Source organism: Crocodylus porosus, unplaced genomic scaffold, assembly GCF_001723895.1.
Source record: "Crocodylus porosus isolate Cpor-Errol unplaced genomic scaffold, CroPor_comp1, whole genome shotgun sequence".
In the NCBI taxonomy this organism is placed as follows: domain Eukaryota; kingdom Metazoa; phylum Chordata; order Crocodylia; family Crocodylidae; genus Crocodylus; species Crocodylus porosus.
Genome location: NW_017728906.1, coordinates 159,241,450 through 159,262,564, shown reverse-complemented (window position 1 = coordinate 159,262,564; position 21,115 = coordinate 159,241,450). Strand labels below are relative to the sequence as shown.

The following is a 21,115-nucleotide window of genomic DNA, read 5'->3' as shown; positions in this document are numbered from 1 at the left end:
TACCAGGAGCAAATCTGCTCCTGGTTTGCATCTACACGTGCATTACTGTGCTGTAAGTACTTGCAAGTAAATTTGTTACTTGCATTTGCAGGTAGCAAATTTATTCATAAGTAGAGTGGTTTATTGCGTACTAAGTGTAGCAGTAGTGTTCGCAAGTAGGAAAGTTTACTGCACAGTAAAGTGTCTCATGTAGATGCACCCACTGTGGACCAGTTGCAAACTTGGTGTGGAAAAAGTCTGTTGCTGAGAATAATTAAGTGATTAGTAACTGCCTTACCTGCATCAATATACAAGGTTCTAATTGTTTCAAGCCTGTTAGAATGATTGCCCTTGACTACATCAATAAAAGCCTGATATTGCAGAGACGCCTATCTTCTGTGAAGATCCAAGAATTGAATCATCCTTACTAATACGGATGTTCTTTGTCTTTTGTGCCAACGGGAGCATTATGGGGATTTTTTCTCACACTTGGCAATGAGACATAGCAACACTATGAAAATCTGGACTGTTTCCATACAAAAACCAAGAACAGACTAGTGCTAGCCTAATCAGCAGTACTAGGTTTTTAACTACTGTTATGGGCAAGAATGCTCAAACAGACTGCTCTGCTTATTTAAAAAGACCATACCAGCTGTATCATGGAAAAAATATAAGTATGTCCTACATACTTCAGCCAAGATAATAGAAGATGGTGTTTCTATAGTGACCACGCTGTACATCATTACAATTCTTGTTTTCTTGCATTACTGCAATGACATCATTGTTTTTGGTAAGAGTTTAATTGCAACTTTTAGTGCTGGCGGTAATAAGGCATTACTGTATTAGTATTGTTCTTAACGAGACGAAGAGCTTTACTAAATAATGTGAAGAGCTACAGAAGCTCTTAAAATAATAAAAGACAGCATATCAATCACAGTTACTCTGGAGAGTGCTTTTGAAATGTAACCTAAAGGGCTTTAAGTTTAAATACCAAAACATTCTCCCCATTGCTCTCCAGTTAAAAGAAAAGCCTGCCAAAGTTTAATTACTGAAATACTGTTAGTAATGAAATTGCAGGAGTAATTGCAATTCTTAAGATTAAAGATACAATTCAAAATAGCTCAAATGATTCCTCAGAGGTACATTAAAGTTCAAGAGTAAGAGGTTGGTGCTACCTCAATCCACAGGTCTGCAAGGAGCATGGGTAGAGTCCTACCACAGAACACAGACAAGTTTTTGTAGGATCAGGATCTTAGATGACAGCATCAATTTGTGAGTTCAGATTTCAGATACTAAAATACACACACTAGGAATCAATCTATGTACAGAGGAGTTTAAAATAACATTTCCTATACAGTATTCTCTCATAGTGAGATATTCTGTGAAAAGTCAGTCTGGAAGGTCCATCAGGCTACTGCTGGTAAGATGCACCAGTTTCCATAGCCAATGGCACGCAAGGGAACCTTCAGCTGCCTCCAACCATGTACCCATTTACAGGTGGGTTGAATACGGGCAGCCTGCAGCACAAGTCATGAGTAAGGCTTGAACTTATGCAGGTGGAGCTGTAGCAAGATGCCTTATTGACTCTAACACTTCACCCTTACATGCAGAATATAATATTTTTCTAAACCAAATTTTAGTTTTAGTTTCTCTGCACAGTAAAGGAGAACTGCAGCTGGAAATAACTATGGAGTCCCAAGGCATGCAAATAACAGAAGCAAAGAATGACAAAACTGCAACAAGGCAATGTTTGGGTGCTGACAGACATACAGCTTCCCACTGTAATTCATGGCACTTCACAGAAAGCACCATGAATTCCAGTGACACCCCCCACCCCCCCAGAATTTCTCTGGAGAGATCTAGTTTGGAGCCAATTTAGGGGAGAAAGACTACAGACACACATCCTTTCTCCCCCAGTCCTGCCATCCTGCCCCCCTGCCCCAGCTCAGGTGCTGTCTATAGGATGGGAGTGGGGATGTGGGGAGAGGAAGGAGCTCTAGTCTGGGGTTTACCCAGCCTGCACTGAAAGGCAGGGGGGTGGACTGGAGTCCTTCACCTCAGGAGGGTTCCAATCCAAACACCCCCCCACCAGTGCAAGATGGGTAAACCCCATACCAGAGCTCCTTCACCTCCAACATCCCCCTGCTCCCATGCTGCAGAAAGCACTGGGGTGGGGCTGGGCTATATCAACCCAGCTCTGCTCACGCACACAAACAGAAGTTAATGAAGGTGTTCTGCTTTGAGGCACCTTCATCTGTACCTATGTTAAATGAAGGTCAATTTGTCAAGCTATCAGGCACTTTTAAAGCATTCAGCAACCATACGTTTCTGTCAAAGCCTCTACAGCCATGCCATCAAGGGGCCAAATGTGCAACAAATATCACTTCTTTCAGTGCCCTTTAGTGTGGCCAGTGACAGTCCTAGAGTCAATCCGAAAGAACCAGGCAGCTTGGAAAATCTAACACAACCTGACAGAAAAACTCTTCTTTGAGGCTGTAGGTGGAATGACAGACTGGCTCCAACCTTGGTCTCACTTAAGTAGTGCTCAGTTAAGAGCTACAAGGGCTGTGAAGGAAACTTCTGCCATCCTATGACTAAGACAGAGGGGACACACTGATTACTCCTATGCAAAATAAGGATTCTTCTCATAGGCTAACTGGGTTTAGGTGGTAAAATTATTCTTTGAAGCCCCATAGATCCTCTTAATCTCCCTAATAGAGAGCTCAGAAAGGAGCTATTTTTCGTAACTGACTGTACAGTCAAGGGGAGAAAAATCTACTGTTCTTATGATGATTAACTGATTCTCTGAGCCACCTGACTTGATTTTGTAGGAGCTAACTTTTCATGTACAGCAATCAGTTTGTCAAGGGCCACAGCTGAGAATTCAGAGATATACTACTACACAGGGAGCACTTTTTCCTTAGAACAGCAACTGATGAAGTTACTGGGAAACATAAAGATCCATTAGTGGCTATTTTAGTTTGAATTTGCCCAAAATAATTCTGTTCAGTTTCAATGACGGTAGTTTCAGATTAAAAGCAACAAAAGAAGCAATTGGAAGTTCTTATTAAGAATATCTGTTCACTGTTTTAGTTTTGGAAGTTTCTTCACTCCTGCTGTCTTTTTAATTGGTCCTTTCTTAGGATCCAATATTCTCTTGTTTCCTTGAACATTGTATCTTCCTCTGAAATAAAAAGTTAAAGAATTTAAGTCATTAAATGTCAGTTACCTTTGATGCTGTAAAAATTTTTGCTGCTGGAAATGTGTGTGCTTTTTATATCACCATAACTGATTATCATGTTTAATTAATAAATCTGAGGGGAAAAAATAACAGTCTCTTGGTGTATGGTTATTTATTCTGTGTACAAAACCCAATCCTCATCTCATCATTTCTGAATGACTTCATGTCATTTAAATGATGAAATTTAAAGCAGCACAAACAGAATACTAAATGTTTGTAAAAACAGAAAAACAGACAGAGAAGACCCTTTCACCAAGTATACTCTCCATATCAAGGCACTGAAAAATGATTCTTGTACCTGTAATTATAGTTCTCCTCAGGTAGCTTCCTCCGAGAGCCATGCTCTTAAGTCCCATGCTTTTACACATGAAACTTGGGCACCTGGCTAGGGAGTTTATATTCACTTCATGGGAATACATAGCATTTGTACATAAAGTCTAGGAGAGTTATTATATTTGGATCTGAAAGGCAACATCAGTGGAAGTACAGAACAGAATTTACAAGGGAAGAAGGGGGAAATCCCCGAAGTAGGAGAGTCGGTCTCAGGAGAATGCAGTTTGTATTATGCAAAATGGCTACATCTATCTTGGTGTTCATCAGTTCAGTACATGGGCACTTTACATATTCTAGCAGAGATATATAGGTGTCTAGTTTCTCTCTTACCCAGTTGGAAGGCAGAGGAAAAGAGACTATACCAAAATTTACATGTTTATTTGTATACTGACAGATGAAGGAATATTTTGCATTTTGCTTTATAGTGAAAGTTGTGGTCATCTGATACATTCTGGGAACACATTTCGGGTTTCTGGGTAAGTTGCCAAGAAAGCTATCTCCACCCTTGAGATTGACAGCTCCATTGTTCCTGCTATCACAATCAGTCATGGTCATGAGGGGAGTATTGACCCCTGAGGTATGTAGGGCTGCTTCCTCTGAAGGCTTTGAAAATCAGGACCAAAGCCTTTACTTTACTCAGTAATCAATAAAAAGCCATTGTAGAGCCAAGCTGAGTGGACAGGCACATCAATACCCCTCCTTTTCTCAACCGCCAGTTCTTACTATCCCGCAGGCCCCATCTGATCTGGTGCAGAAACCATGATAAGGGAGTTTATATAAGCTGGTGGACACATTCAAATGGTCAGTGAAGACAAACTGTGTTAGGTCAGTGTTTTAAAAAGTCTTTATCGACTTGCTTATACAAACATAATTATACCATGGCTTGGGCTATCCACACCTACAGCAGCAATTATATCAAAATGTAAGTATTGTTTCTTAACTTGACTGGAACCCAGAGAAGACAAGAGCTCTTGAAGTGCAAGCTAAAGTAAGATGGAATAACTAGCAGGAAATTACAAGGTTATTTTCAGGGCCCAGTCTCATTTTACTACATAGAATTTACTGCACTGACCGAAATAAAGCTATTTTGATTAGTATTAATGTAAGTAGGAACAGAATTAGGCCCTCTGTCTTCAGAGCATTAGGTGAGTATTCATGCAGGAATACTGTGACAACTACCCTCTGTGTAACTTGGCATACGCTGGAAAAGACAGACAATTCCTTACGTGTGCTTGTTTTTCCCCAAAGATACAGATTGTGACAGATGACCATGCTAAAGTCTGTGATGCCATCTTAGACTAAGGTAGAAAACTCACCAGACTCAAAGCTCTAAGCTACTGGCTGTGGAAGCTAATGAAACACAACCTACTTGTTCCCTAGTGACTCCAAATGCCAGTTTGAAAAGTGAAGAGTTCCCATCATGCACAACATACAGAAATTTTGAGAACAGCAATTACAAGCAAATAATTCTTTTTCCTAATAAGAAAATCAGATCAACTATCATTCCACTCAACGAGACACACTGGTCTCACAAAACAAAAACTGAGTGATTAATAACTATAGAGCAGGGCTCCTGTACAGCCAATATTCAATATCTGGCTGTGGATACTTGCTTCTTTAGTCCTCCACTGGAAACAAGGCAAAAGTACATTAACTCTGACAGCCCAGCTCCTACACCTGAACCGTGTAAAACATAGCAAGGGCCAGAAGCAGCCTCTGGGTTGTCTACTGAGTACTGAAGACCCAAGCAATGCTAATCTTAACTTAAGAACACACATTAAACTTCACTGTAATAAAGTTATCTCCTGAACTCTCATCAGGAGACCCAAGAATGACAATTTATGGTATAACATTCCAAAAATTTACAAATGTATAGGATGAAGTTAAAATAGAAAATAAATGGTGGAAATTGTATGTTTCATATCAGTTCACTTTTATAATCTATTAATGGGTTAGCTGTTCTCAATTTCTATCTTGTGTCAATGGTAATAATATACTGGCAGTTAGTATTCTATTAGTATTTAGTTCTGTTTCTAGTTCAGTTTAAAATAGTGCTCCAATATGAAACATGGCTTAACAACTTCCCAGAAATACATCATTATTTCTAAATTACACAAAAATCTTATGTTCTCTTCAGACTGAAACAGTTCGAGGAAATATGTTTACACTCATATAACTACGAGGTGGCTTTGATTTAAGCACAGAAAATTTTAAAGAAACAGGTCTTGATAGTCTGTCATCTATAATGATTCATATTATCTTACATCAAACAGCTCTACTGACTGAAAAGAATCAGGCTGAGTATTAAAACTCATTACTTTTAATCTATCGGAAAATGTAAGAACTATTGAAACAGCTCAGTGTTTCAGGAAAAAAGGCCTAATTTTAACAGATTTAAATGAGAGGGATCCCAAATCATCAAGGTTTCTCAAAGACCACTCAAAATCAGTAGGTACTGTACATTCATTTGGTAATATTCATAATATTAGGTTATGAACTGATCCGAATCCCAACATCAAGAGCCAGAGAGAGAGAGAGAGAGAGAGAGAGAGAGAGAGAGAGGCATCAATATTTTGTTAGTGGATTATAAGTAGTGATATTTATCATAAATAGAGAACAAAGTACTCAAGAAACAATATTTAGCAAAATAATATATTAAGTCAGAAAACACAGGGCACATGAAAAATGTTTACCTTAGGATCTGATTCTCTCTTTTGCTGGGTACTGCATCCAGTTTCTGTCTTTCAGCAACTTTAAGTACAGCTGATGTCTGCAATTGTCAATTTTTTATAAAGTTAGGCCTTAATTATATTCACATCTAAGAGAGGAAATGTTCATACATTAATTTGGAAATGCATCAGTAAGACCCTGATGCAACCAGGTGCTCTAAATGCATGTTTAATATTAAGCAAATACTCTGTTTCTGTCTTACTGATTTCAATGACATAAACATATGTATATACGTTTTGCTGAACAAGGATGTCATTACGCATATTCACTACAATTTAGGACAGGAATCCTATATCACCAATTTGTGAGCAGTTCTTTCCCATATACTATCCTGTATGGAGGAGTTGGCAACACACAGTCCATGGGATGAATTCAGCCTGGGAAGTGATTTCATCCAGCCTGCAAGTGCATGTGCATTGGCACATCAACAGAAGAGGGAATTAGCAGCAAAAGCAGCAGTAGTGACGGCACTTGACAGCTTCCTCTAAGAGCACCAAAGATGAAGCAGCATAACATTCTGCAGGCCTATGACTTCTGTGGCCTGGGGCCTGTGTGTGGAGTTAGTCTGTGTGTGTCAAAAGTTGACAGGATCCTCTCGTCTTCCTGACTTCACTGGTCTCAAGCGTAGCATGCCCCATGGAGGGGGGTTATGGAAACATGAGGCATAGCTATGCTTAAGGAGGCAATGGTGATATTTTATGAGCTGTATCTTCAAGATCATTTAAACAAATTACACCAATCTACTGTGCCTATGGGACAAATGCTACTTTTGTGAGACCTTTTATTTTAAAATATATTGTAAGAATTATTAGCTTCTTATAGACCTAAACAATACAAATATATCAGAACACTTGGAAGATAAATATATCCTTAAAAAAAACATGATAACAAGAAAGATATTTGAAAAGACAAACAAACCAAAACAACTCTTGCTTCACATAATTGTTTCGTCTTTGTTTCTACCAAAGACTTCAGGAATGACTCCAAAAAAAAAAAAAGAAAAATAAAGAAAGAAAAGTGTTCTTCACAGTGATAATTTAAATATCAATAAGAAAAAAGCCCTATTGCATTTGATTTACTAAGCACTACTAAAGATAGAATGAGAAAATGTACATAAAAGTAGGGGTGCACCAATATACTGGTCCACATCATACTGGCACTGATAATAGGAAAATTGACTTTATCAGCAATTGGCTTTTTTTGGCCAGTGTAGCTGATAATGTCTCCAATAAATGCCGCATGCATGCACGCAGGCACTGCATGCACACGGCCAGGAATGTAGCCTGGTAGCTTGGAGAGCAGCATCCAGCTGGTAAGTCTGTGGGGGGGAAGGGGCAAGGGGGAGCAGGACACCGAGGGAGGGAGTGGGGCTGGAGAAGAGGTAGGTGCTGCCCAGCTGGGGGAGGCGGAGTGGCGTGGGGGCAGGGCATGGGACAGAGGTGCTGGATCAGGCACTGGGCCAGGCAGCAGACAGCTTGTCTGTAGGGTGTGGGGACAGAGGTGGCTCCCACTGCTACGTGCACCCCCAGGGGAGGTATGGGGAGCATGTGACCCCCCAGATTTGTGTGTGGGGTGAGGACAGACTGGGGCCATAGGCTGTACCAGCTTATTCCTGGCAGGGGGGTGGACCAGGGGTGTGCTTGGGGCAGGCAGTGGCAGTGCTGGAAGGGCTACAGCCTCCCAAAATTCCCCATAGCCCCCCCTCCCAGTGCCACTGCATGCTTCAAATGCAGCCCTGGCCCAGCCCCTGCCAGGAAGATGCCAGCACTGCCCCCAGCCTCAGCCCACAGTGGGCAGCCTGCCCATGCCCTGCACACAAATCTGGGAGGCACGTACCCCATCCCCCTTGCCTCCCCAGGAATTCATATAGTGGCATGAGCCGCCCCCCTTCCCACACCCCAGACAAGCCACCTGCAGCTCCATCCCATGCCCTACCCCTGTCCCAGCTGGGCAGTGCCTGTCCCTGCCCCTGCCCCAGGCCCATTCTCTCCCTCACCATGGGGGCCTCAATCTGCCTCCCTCCATAGCCCTTTCCTCCCGTGCGCTCCTTCCCCTCCTGCAGACTTACCAGCCAGACACTGCTCTCAAATCTGCCAGGCTGCATATCAGCAATCAGATTGGTATATCAGCAAAATATCTTTATTGGTGCACCCATACATAAAAATAGAAATATGCATATCCATATACTGCAATTAAGAGCTACTATAAATGGAACAGATTGTTGTCATAGGATAATGGTCTCCTGTTGCTATATTTGCCTTGGTATATATGGAAAATACAAGCCATGAGTGGTATAGCTTCCCTTTCATGGCAGGCTCTGTCAATTTAATGTAGTAGACTTTAATATTGTGGGTTTTTAATAAAGTTGAAAAAAGTGTGCTAAACATAAATGTACTTTTGCCTCCAGTATTCAATTAATATTCTACTGGAGATGGCTTGCACATGCAGATTTTGGGAGGGAGGAGAAAAAAAACCCATCAAACTGCATGTTGCAGTATTCCATAAGGCCATATAGTCTTCTGTTTGAGAGTAGTTTTGAAATTGGTTGGATTACTTAAGTATGTACTATTCTCTGTGAGTAGCAAAAACCAAGACCCAATGCAATGTGTTTAAAGCATATATATCTAAAGCATCATCTTCCTTACCATATGCAAAAAACAGAGCAATGGGCTGTTCATGGTCTTAAAGTTGGAAATATCTTAAGCATGTTGCTTTACTATAGACTAAGTGTTTTAAGTACAAAAGACTATTTAAGTCATCAGCTGAACTCAGTCATAACACTTATATTATAATTTCCTGCTCTCCTCTTCCCACATAACATTCATATTACTGGTGATTGTCTGCCTTCATTGGTATAACATTGCAAACTTGTGCCCATCAATTTTTCCTGATCACTTACAGCAACAATGACCACACACCATGAGCCACCTGCCCACTGTGCAAGCAAATGGAAACATTGCTAATTACAACCTCTCACCCCAGTTAGCTATACCAGGGATTCTATGACAGTCACTCCATTATAGAGTTCATAGGATCATAGGAAAGTTCTTATGTGTCATGCTAAGCTACTACTTTTACACAATTAGAAAATTAAGAGTGCTTTCAGAATAAGAAGTGCTATAATAAAATGCTTTAAAAGTGCTATATTTTCAACTGATTTATATGATCCCGTTCATTACACAATTTCACAGTGACAAAATAAACCCAAGAGTGCCATAAAAATTAATAATTCATTTTATTAAAAAAAGATATTTAGGCCAGGACTCAAATTGCTTCCTAAAGTGCTGCAAGGCCTAAATATAAGGCTTCTTGTTCTAGGTGACTTGGTCTGACCTGGTTAGATACCTATATAGTCTATCAAGAGACTCTGGGGGCACCAACAACCTCAAGTTTCAGTGCTCTACACAAAGAATAGGGAGCACTGTGTGCCTCCAAAGAGCAATTTAGAAGGGCTCGAGGGCAGATCATGCCTAACAAACCTGGTGTCCTTTTATGACCAGGTAACTAACTAATCAGCTGGACAAGGGGCATGAGGTTGACATTCTTTACCTAGACTTCAGCAAGGCCTTTGATACCGTTTCCCATGAGATCCTTTCAATTAAGCTGGAGGGTACTGGCCTAGACCAGTCTACAGTGAGGTGGGTAGACAACTGGTTCAGAGGTTGATCCCAGAGAGTTGTAACTGATGGGATGGCCTCATCCTGGAAGGCTCTCTACAGTAGTGTCCCCCAGGGATCAGTGCTTGGGCTCATGCTTTTTAACATCTTTATCAATGACTTGGATGAGGGGTGGAAAATGCAATGATTAAGTTTGCAGATGACACCAAGCTGCGGGGAAAAGTGGACACATCTGAGGACAGGGTAAGGATTCAAGATGACCTCAACAGACCGGTCCTGTGGGCTGAATGCAATCAGATGAGGTTCAACAGGGACAAGTGCCGAGTCCTTCATCTAGGTAGGAAGAACCTTCACCATATCTATACAATGGGTGGTGGTCCACTGGCTGGCACAGCATCTGAAAGCGACCTGGGGGTGACAATCAACCAGAAGATGAATATGACCCAACAGCGCAATGAAGTCACTAGCAGGGCAAATAGGACTCTGGCATGTATCAGCCAATGTGTTGCAAACAAATACAGGTGCTCCTCCCACTCTATTTGGCATTGGTGAGGCCACAGCTGGAGTACTGTGTCTAGTTCTGGGCACTGCACTTCAGGAAGGATGTGTATAAACTCAAAAGGGTGCAGAGAAGGGCCACCCAGATGATCAGGGGCCTGGAGGACAGGCCTCCTGAGGAGAGACTCCAGGAACTGGGTTTGTTCACTCTGAACAAGAGAAGACTGAAAGGTGACTTGATAGCCACCTACAAGTATGTTAAGGGTGAACACCAAGATCTAGGGGAGCAACTCCTCAGAAAGGCACCTCCAGGGAGGACGAGGACCAGTAGGGACAAGCTAACCGAGGAAAGATTTAAGTTAGACATTAGGAAAAACTTCTTTCCCATAAGGGTATCTAGAATCTGAAACATGCTCCCAGAAGCGGTGGTGCAGTCACCATCCTTGGAATTGTTCAAGAGGAGGCTGGACAAGCACCTCGTTGAGCTCATTTGAGCCCAATAACTTCCTACCCAGAACAGGGTATCAAACTTGATCTTACAGGTCCCTTCTAGTCCTTTGATTCTATGTCCTCATGGTAAAATTGGGGAACTGTGGCCTCGACAACCTTACGGTCTGATGGCTGGGGAACTGGTTCATGGTTGGACCCAGAGAGTGACAGCTGATGGAACTGAGTCAATATGGCGCATGGTGACCAGTAGCATTCCCCAAGCCTCAGTACTCGGACCAGTACTCTTTAATATATTCATAAATTATCTGGATTTGGGTGTCAGAAGTGGATTGGCCAAGTTTGCAGATGACATAGAATTCTGGGGAAGTGCAGTCATGCCAGATAATAGGCTGGCAATTCAGGGTGACCTGGACAGGCTTGTAAGGTGGGCAGATCAAAACCAGATTCAACATGGAGAAATGCAAGATGCCCCGCCTTGGGATAAAAAACCCCCCATATCATACTTACAGGCTCAGCAGTGCTACACTCACTAGCATCATGACTGAAAGAGACTTGGGGGTCATAACTGACCACAAGATGAGCATGAGCCACCAATGCAATGCCGCAGCCAGAAAAGCAAATAAGTCATCCTCCCACTTTACTTGGCCTTGGTGAGACCACAGCTGGAGTACTGCATCCAATTCTGGGCTCCACACTTTAGAAAGGATGTAGAGAAGCTTGGTCCAGAGGAGAGTCATACGCATGATCAGAGGGCAAGAGAACAGGCCTTATGAGGAGAGGCTGAGAGGCATGGGACTCTAGCCTGGAGAAGTAAAGGCTCAAGGGTGAGTTGGTAGCAGCCTATAAGTATATAAGGGATGTGCATCAGGAACTGAGAGAATGTCTGTTCACCAGGGCACGCCAAAAGAAGACAAGGTCTAATGGTCACAAACTGCTGGAAGATTGTTTTACACTGTACATAAGGAAAAGCTTTTTTACCGCCCAAGTCTCCAGATTCTGGAATAGACTCCTCCCAGAAGTGGTGCAAGCACCTATTCTGGATACCTGTAAGAAACACTTGGATGCTTATCTTGAGGGGGGATCTGACCCCAGCTGACTTCCTGCCCCTTGGGCAGGGGGTTGGACCTGATGATCTCGTGAGGTCCCTTCTAGCCCTTATGTCTATGAAATCTATGAATGCACTTCTGGTTAGACTTAAGGCATCCTCAGATGATACCAGCTCTTAGTTTTCACTTTTTTTTTTTATTACAAAAAATAATAAAGCAATTCTTCTGTTGCAACAAATTCAGAAAGACCACAACAAATCAGAAGGTTTTTAGCACTATGGATTCCTATTTGAAATCCCTGCGGCTATCTTAGGATCATAGGAAAGCAGAGCTGGAAGTAGGGCTGGACTAGATAACCTTATGAGGCCCTAATCAGGGTAGGATTGTCCCTGACTAAACCATCCCACCCAAATGCCCATCTAACCTTGAAAAGTTTCCAAGGATGGAGATTCCACAATCCCTTTACAGATAGCCAGCTCCAATGTTTGATGATCCTCATTGTCAGAAAGTTCCTCCTACTCTCCAATCTAAATTTCCTCTGCTGCAGCTTGAAGTCATTGCTTCTAGTCCTGTCCCTCACGGACAAAGAGAAAAGCCCATCTCAATCCTCTCTATAAACTGCTCTTCAGGTATTTAAATCAAATCCCCCCTCAGATTTCTCTTCTCCACAATAAATAACCCTAGTCCTTCATAAGTCTTGCTTCCCAGGATCCTAATCATTTTTGTTTCTCTCTGATGGAATCTTTCCAATCTGTCCACATCTTTCTTGAAGTGTGGGGCCCAAAACTGAACACAGTACTCCAGGTGACATCTCACCATGCTGGATAGAATGGAAGACTCATTTCTTGTGATGTACAATTGACACTCCTGGAAATACAACAGAGGATGCTGTTGGCATTTTTTGCTACAAGAGCATACTGTTGACCCATATTCAGCTTATGGTGCACCATAACCACCAAATCCCTCACTGTAGTACTGCAGCCTACCCAGTCATTCCTCAGTCTTTATTTGTGCGTGTGGTTATTCTGTCCCAAGAGCAGTACTTTGCACTTGTCTTTATTGAATTTCATCTGGTTAATCATGGATCATTTTTCCAGTCTATGCAGGCCATTCCAGATCCCAGCTCTGCCCTCTGGAGTGTTTACAATTCCACTCAACTTGGTGTCATCTGCAAATTAGCTAAACATGCACTTGGATCCCATCATCCAAATGCTGTAAATCACATTTGTACACCTAACAGTGCTAACATTGTATGGCACTCCATAGCCTCTTAAAAGGATCTCAAAGCATCCCAGGGTACAACAGCACCATAGCTGAGAAACACTGCCCTGTAGGAACCCAACAGCAATATGTAGCCAAATTACACCACATTTTTACTCTAATGAAAACACACTTAACAGTGGCTTCACATGCCTTTATATAAATTAAATCAACAGATCAACACCTTCAACTGTACCACATTTCTTTTAGGTAAGTTATTTTGCTTTTAAGATGCTGAGGCCATCTCCTGCATAGATAAAGGCAGTGGTTTTAATAATACATTAACTGAATCTAGTCACAGTTAACCACTCTAATGCTCTAACAGAGTTAGGTGGCACAGTGGTCTTTCTAGTGTTGACTATAACTAACAAACATGGCATAGTCTCTAAAAACTGCAGCTTAGTGATATTTTCCTTCTAAAGGTTGAAACAAGTCTCAATCCCATTTCCTTACTTACTCAATTCACCACACACGGGGAAATTTTCCTATGGTGTTAACAACACAGGTGGTCACATGGTAGTGGGGATCTCAGTTTTTCTGTGCAAAGTGACAAACCTTTGGCCAAAACAATGCTTTGGCTGAATATACAGTAATAGTTTAAGGAAAAAAACAGTCAGACAGTTATTTTAGGAACAGCATGAGCTGCAGCAATGCAGACTATAAAACTCGAGTTAGGTTCTTACATTTGGACCACCAGGGACCAGCAGCTATGCAGGGACAGTGCTGCCTGTCCTTTAAGGCAGCATGTCTGCTGGACTTTTATTCCTAAGACTTTCCACCATTGCTTCTCACAGCATAATTTTTGGTAGCAATAATGGATGTGTTAGCACGGACTGCTTGCTGACACCTGTGTCATTCAGCTCTGCCCAAAACAAAGATTAGATGATACAGTATCAATGGCTTTTTAAGGAAATTTTAACTTAAAAAGTGTATTATAAAGACAGAGATAGGATTGGCTTGCTTTGCTTTTCAGCAATTGCTTCACCTGACTCAGAGCTGGAGCTGAACTAGGTCAAAGTTTTTGTTGCTTACCTGTGAAATCTCTGCTATGTATTTACGTCTCTCATCATTGGCCTTGTGGTAAGCCTGCATTTGAAATAATGGATAAGCAGTTACAATTAAAATATTTAGCAAGGTTCCACCAAAAAGCAAGAGGAAACAAGTGTATCCCAAAACTTTTTACCTTTAAATTTTACAGAACCATTACATTCCCTACATCAGTACTGGAGAAAGTATGTCAGATGCCACAGTGGCATTTAAAAAAATACAAAAATCAAAAAACTTGCTAGATAGATACAGCAGTAACCAACCTTTGCTTCTTGTTCCAGTCTGAGCTCATAATCTTTCAGTTGGCTTTGGAGACTTTTCTTCTCTTTTTCTAGTTGTTTAACAAACTGATTTAAGGAGCCCTGTAGTTGTATATAAAATAAATCAATGCATTACAAATATTCCCACTCTGTCCAAAGATAGTTAGAAATGTTTATTACAATCTGGAATCTGAGTTACATGTTTCAAGATCTGTGTGATTATCTTTGCTGTTTGTTCCCTTGTTGTTTACATAGCTCCTGCTGATTTACTCAGAGAGACAGACATTATGGACCATATGTTGTAATCATTTATGCAGAGCAAATTTTCTCCATCCTTAAATGAGACACAGTTATTGCTGGCTTAGCTTGTCTCCGCAGTGAAGCAGAATGGAATTGCTAGTGACCACAGAGAGCTGACCTTTACATGTACCTTTCTAATTCTCCTCCTCCAAGCTGCTATTCAATAGGCTGGACATTCTAAGTCTTCACTGGACTCCTACGTGGACACTAAATGCGAAGGCAGCATTTAGCTTACTTGAAAAACTGCACAGCATGATTGAGGTCAGAACAACCTCACTGTGAAGGCGATAGTGCAGGGGGAAGGCTGTCTCTTTTTCCTGAACTTGAAATTACTTTCTACCATCTAAGAATAGGATGAAGTGGGGGCTGATGGTTTCATCTCAATTAGCTGACATTTACTAGTTATTTTTCACTCTGTGCTGCCTGTGAAACATGGGACTAGAAGGGACCTCCTGAGTCAGCAAGTCCATCCCCCTGCTACTGCAGGCAAACATGTCATATTGTCCCTTTCTGGAAAATTGTTCCAAAACTGCTCTCATGATTAGAAACCACGTAATTTCCAGCTTTATTTCATTCATGGCTAGTTTTATCTATTTATTCTTATGCCAATACTGTCTTTAATCTGAAATAGTCCTTGTCCTTCCTTGATAGGAACCCTCCCTTTCCATATTTCTACAAAACAATTAGATCCACTCTCAGCCTCTGTTTGTCTAGGCTAAGCAAGCCAAGCTTTTTTAGCCTACTTTCCATATGAGAAGCTTCCATTTCTATGACCATCCCAGGAGTCCTTCTCTACTCTTATTACAGTCTGAGTTCACCTTCCTTGAATCTGGCTGACCAGAACTGTACACATTGTTTCAGATGAGGACTGATGAGTATGTTGTACAAAGGAATAAACATTTTCCTGTCTCTACTGGAAAGTTCACAGAAAATACATCCTAGAATCCCACTTCTTTCTTTCACAGCTATACAAAATGGAAAGTTTCTCTTCACTGTGTGATCAACTAATACATTAAGGTCTTTCTTATTGTTGTTTCTAAAAAACTTGCTCTCCGTTTATAGCAGAAATTCTTGTTACTAGTCCCTAGCTCTATGGCCTTGTACTTCCTAGGATTACATTTCATACCTTTTCAATTTAAATAGTCCTCAACATCATCCAACTTTTCCTGCATAGCATTCCAACCCTTTTCTGTATTAGCATACTTCCTAATTTTGTGTCATCAAAGTTCCTTAGCACACTCCAATTTTCCATGCTCAGTCTATTAGTGAAAACATGAAATATTATGGATTTTAACACTGATCCTGTCAGGTACTTCACAAATAGTCCCTCCCCACCCCAGTTCTCTCTTTCAAATCTTGTTCTTTTTGCCCCTTTAACCAGCTCCTTACCTACTTAACAATTCTTCTATTAATCCACTCTTCTTCAGTTTAATTAATAATTTCCTATGTGTCATTTTACCAAATGCACAGATATTAGATCCAAGGCATTTCCTTTGTCTAGAAAATTAGCTGTCTTCTCAAAGAGAGATATTGTGTAAGTCTAGCATAGATCATCTTTGGTAAACCCATGATGCATTTTATCCCATTGTTCATTTACCGCCTTCTGTGGACCGAATTGCATTTCCCCTTCTTAAATATAGGTACCAACATTAGCTATTCTCCAGTCACAGGACAGTATCCTAAACACTACCCTCAATTCATTAAACTTTTTTGCTATTGGACCTGTGATTTCATGTGCCAGATCCTTCAGAATTCTAGGATAACTTTAACGTAGGTGAATTTACCTCTTTGAGTTTAGCTTCCACAACAGTTGTGGTAATTTTCATTTTCATTTCCTCATCCCATCACCCAACCAGCCTTTGTCTATTTGTTGAACATAAACTGTCATTAATGAAACATAGGGCAAAATATTATTTTATACCTGGATTATCTTTAATGACTACATCATCATCACTGTACAGTAGCCCAACTACTTCTTTCCTTGTCCTCTTTCCACGTATATGTCTAAAGAACCATGTTGCTATGTAGGAACACACAACTAAAATGGACCTTCTGAGCCATCCAGTCCTCTTCTCTGTATTCACAGGCAACTATTTACCCAGAGAAGACTAAATCTGGCCCACTCCAAACCCACACACACAGCCACAAGGCTCATAACTAGAAACAGCCAGAACATGCTATAAACACATCATAGATAAAACCAGATTAGATGAGGATGCTGCCAAAGCCCTGTCACAGCAAAAACAGAGAAGCAGTTGATTTAGATAAACTCAGAGGAAGAGAACCACTGCCACATGAAAACCACCCCCAGTCTGTGCCAACCTGACCCAGGGAAAAAAATCCTTCCTGACCCCAATTTGGTGATTGGTCTGACTGAGTAGAAGAGCAAACCCTTAATCAGGAAACTATGCATTTTCTAAATATTGGAAGGAACACTGGCACACCCCAGTCAAAACTTCCCGGCCTCAGCTGTAGCCAATATCTAATGCTTCAGAAAGAGAAAAATAAACCCCCCCGAAGTCAGTAGCAGTCACAAGGGGAAAATAAATCCTTCCTGGGAATACAAAGATTTAATCCTACTACCGTGTTTATTAAAGAACTCCCTATCCTAGAATATTATCCTTTCTATAAATTTTATCAAGTTCAATGTTAAAACAAAGTTATTTGCCCAAGCTCCTTTCTGCAGATGCCCACTTTAAAACTTCATTCTTTTGATGGTTAGAAATCTTCTCATTTCCAATCTAAATTTGTTCAATACTAGTTTATGCCAGTACTATTCTTTAGCCTGTTCTCCTCCTGCCCCAAATTTTAATTTCCTTTGCAAGCATAACTCAGTTTGACTTCTGATAATTTTCACTCTATCCCAAGAGTGATCTTGACTTTTATGACAACTTTCTTCACTGATCAGTACTATTATATTAGTGTTATTTGATCTCAGATCTGTATCTGGGAAATTAAATCCTCCAAAATGACACATAACTCATATTACACAGAAAGATCTATAGGGCTAGGGACAGACATTCAAAAAGCCCGAGCCTGAATTGATTCAGTCTTGGCAGGTGAGTCTAACCTGCAGAGAGTGAACTGGTTTGCGAGTGGATAGACATTTGGCACATGCCTGCAGTGACTCAACCCGAAGCCTGGGGGCGCTAGAGCAGCCCCTGAGCTGAGGGGAGGGCGGTGTGGCCAGGCCCCGGCAGACGCCCCAGCAGCTCCCTGACAGCTGGGAGCAAGCCCGGCACACAGGGCTGGCCAGCACCAGAGGGGAACTCTTCCCCCTTCCCCCTCTCCCTTACAACCATGGGGCCAGGAGGGGGGCCCTGTTAGGCGCTGTGGGGACTCTACCTCCTCCTCTCCCTCCTGCAGCAGGGTGGGGAGGGATGCTCTGTTAGGCTGCCTGGCCCCAGGTGGGACTCTTCCAGTCTTCCCTCTGCTTCTCCCCCATTGCTGTGGGGTGGGGAGGGGAGGCTCTATGAAACTGTGCCCAGCCCCAGAGGAAGACTCTTCCCCCCACTCCTCCCTCTCCCCCGCCCAGGCTCTGTTCCATGCTGGGGGGAACTCTTTCCCCTCCTCCTCCTCCCCCCAGAGGGGCAGTGAGAGCACGGAGCTCAGCTGGGGGCACGGTGTGGGTGTGTGGGGACCCCCACACACTCCCAGCATAGCACGCAGCCCCCACTGCCTGGCAGCAGCAGCAGGCAGGGAGGTCAGGGCACTTGTGCCTGGCGCAGGCATGATTCTGGCTAGTGCTGCACAGGGGGATGGGGTGGAGCCTGCCTTATCCCGCGACTGCTCCCTGAGCCTGAGCCTGCAGCAGGAGAAGCCCTACACTGGAGCTAGCTGCTTCCCCCACTCCCTGCTATGCAGGGGGTTGCACTCTGTCAGGAGTGGAGGAAGCCCTGCCCCCTGCTTTCCTGCAGAGTCCAGCATGGGGCTTCCCCATCAAGTACCTCACAGAGTCCTTCTCCCCACCCTGGAAGGAGGAAGAGGGGGAAGAGTCCCCCCCCAGCATGGAACAGAGTCCCTCTCCCCACCCTGTGGGACGACCAACGCAGCATAGCCCCATTAAGGAGAAGGGGAAGGGTTAATTCCTCCCTCTGTCCCTTCCCTGCTGCCAGCTCCAGGAGCCACCACTGCAGCCCCCTCCCCTCTGCTTCCCGGCAGACAGGCTGACCCAGGTTGTGGTGGGGGAAGAGAGGAAGGAAGGAAGAATTAACCCCCTCCCTGCCCAGTTTGCCTTAAGGGGTCATGCCAGCTGTTGTCTCTGCTAGGGGTGGTCCCTGCTCTGGCTAGAGAGTAGAGGTGCAGGGTCAGCCCTGTGGCTGGAGCAGAGACCACAGTCCAGAGAGCATGCCAGGATGCTGGGGGTGTCTAGTTTATCTTAAACCAGCAAGGGGTCTAGGACAGACGTTGAATAAACTGGTTTGAGCCAAATCAGTTAAGTCTGATACTACATTCAACCAGGTTTATCTCATACCAGTTTTGGGCATTTTGAAACTGGTTTATTTGCACTGAATGTCTGTTCTGTTACAGGTTTAAACCAGATCCCGATCACTTAAACCAGTTTGTGTGTAATGTCTGTCCCTAGCCAAATAGACTCTTAGCTGTACTCCACTAAAACCTCTTTTACCAACCTTCCCAAGAGTGATTCTCGGCCACACAGATTCTATTTTATCCATACCATCCCTTTTAATGCTCTTACAGTCTAGTACGTCTTAAATATAAAAGGTTGCCCTATCACCTTTATATTTATTTCTGTTTCCTGAAGGGTACATGCTCTCTAATAATTGTATCCCTGTCATGTTTGCTTTTCACTCGATTTCTGTTCAGGATACATCTGGCTTTACCTTCTGCAGCAGCAGTTCAATTTCCTCCATTTTGCTGTGCAGTCTCCTTGCATTAATATGCAAATAGTTTTTTTTAATTAACCACACCTTTATTATTAAGTAATCTTCCTACTTGCTATTCATTTAGCAGATTTTGTTATTTCTGTGTACTAAAACCAGCTCTGCATTTCACACAAGTCTCTCTCAACCTTCTTCCTTCATTTATTAGTTTAAAACTCTTATCGGTCAAGCCAGTCTTGACCTCAGAAGACCAGCGCCTTAGCTACAGTCTTTTGTCAAGGGGAGTCCTTTTTCTGAGAATGCCTCCCACTGGTTGAACAGCCCCAAAGTTTCCCACTACCTCAGTCCTTGAGAATGATTGTAATGATGTTGTCATATTTTCACTCTCTTTCTCTAAGGACCAGAAGAATTTTTTTAAAACCAGGAGCCCCCATGTCTTCTAGTGTTTTCCCCAGCATGGTACAAGTTTCTGTTTCTATCCCACACAGAATCTTTCAGCGTTATCTTTAAATGAAGTTTGATCACTATTCTTCTTTAAATGAAGTTTGATCCTTTCAGGATCCCTTTCAAGCTCATATCTACATCTTGTTTGCTCCTCTGGCCAACAACACACCCTTCAATTGTCTGTATCTTCTCTGGGAACTGGCCCATTGATTCATCTTAACAAAGAATCCCCTGTCACTTCGATCTACCTCTTTCTGGTGACAGTGTGACTTTCCAATCCTTTCTCTTCTATTGTTCCTTCTTTTCTGCCTTCTGTTCTCTCTCACTACCCCTTTCATATTATCCTCATTCTTTCTAAAGCTCTGGTTCTGTGCCTTCTCCATTGCCTTTTCTTCTCTTTTTGCATGTTAGCTGTTACCCCTTCTTCCCTGTGGTTTCATCATCGATTCCTGTTCGTTTCTCTTGCCAATGCAGCAGACATGTTTATCAATTCTATTTCTCCTCTACAATTCAACTTCTTTTTCTGGCTATCCTCTGGCTCTCCATTCCTCCTCAAAGCCCATATGAACTCCATCACCATCTCCGGCCTTAGCCTTTGAAATTTCTTTTACTTGAGCTCAGTCAAGTGACCCTGCATGCATAAAAAAGTTCTGGAAGGTAACCACTCAAGGTCAAGAAAGTACTCCAACTCCTGCATCCAATTATCCTCCTTGCCTGTACAATTCATTGTCCCCACTATGTAAGAAGCCACCCTTATGTCCCTTTTTAAAAAAATGTAGAGACATGGAGGAAAGAAGACCCCTCCCACTGCATTGGTAAGCTTTCCTGACCTCTCTGAGCTCTGTTAAATCATTGGCTGCCTCTTCACTACTCACAACAAAAAAGCCCTGCAAACAGATCCCGCAAACTCCAGAATTTAATCCAAGACACAAAGCAATAGAGAAACAAAGCAGGCTCATGGTGGGAAGGGGTTAACTCCTCGCTCCCTGGGAGGAGGCTGCTGCCTGGAGCCGGCCGGGTCAAGCCCCCGCCCAGGCCCCTACTTGGCCCAGCCCCCCAGGGAGCC

General features: G+C 42.6%; 1 protein-coding gene across 2 annotated transcripts in view; it reads right to left on the bottom strand.

Moving 5' to 3' along the window:
* Positions 1-763: 763 nt before the first annotated feature.
* The window catches only part of LOC109306588 (coiled-coil domain-containing protein 169-like), a 41,193-nt gene continuing 20,841 nt past the window's right edge, over positions 764-21,115 (bottom strand). For both annotated transcript variants that reach the window (XM_019530071.1, XM_019530069.1), the window contains 4 exons: positions 14,465-14,563; positions 14,187-14,240; positions 6,247-6,323; positions 764-3,163 (listed from right to left, as the gene is read on the bottom strand). In XM_019530071.1, the coding sequence (XP_019385616.1) occupies positions 3,061-3,163; positions 6,247-6,323; positions 14,187-14,240; positions 14,465-14,563 (333 nt within the window). In that variant the 3' untranslated portion in view covers positions 764-3,060. The remainder of the gene's footprint in view (positions 3,164-6,246; positions 6,324-14,186; positions 14,241-14,464; positions 14,564-21,115) is intronic.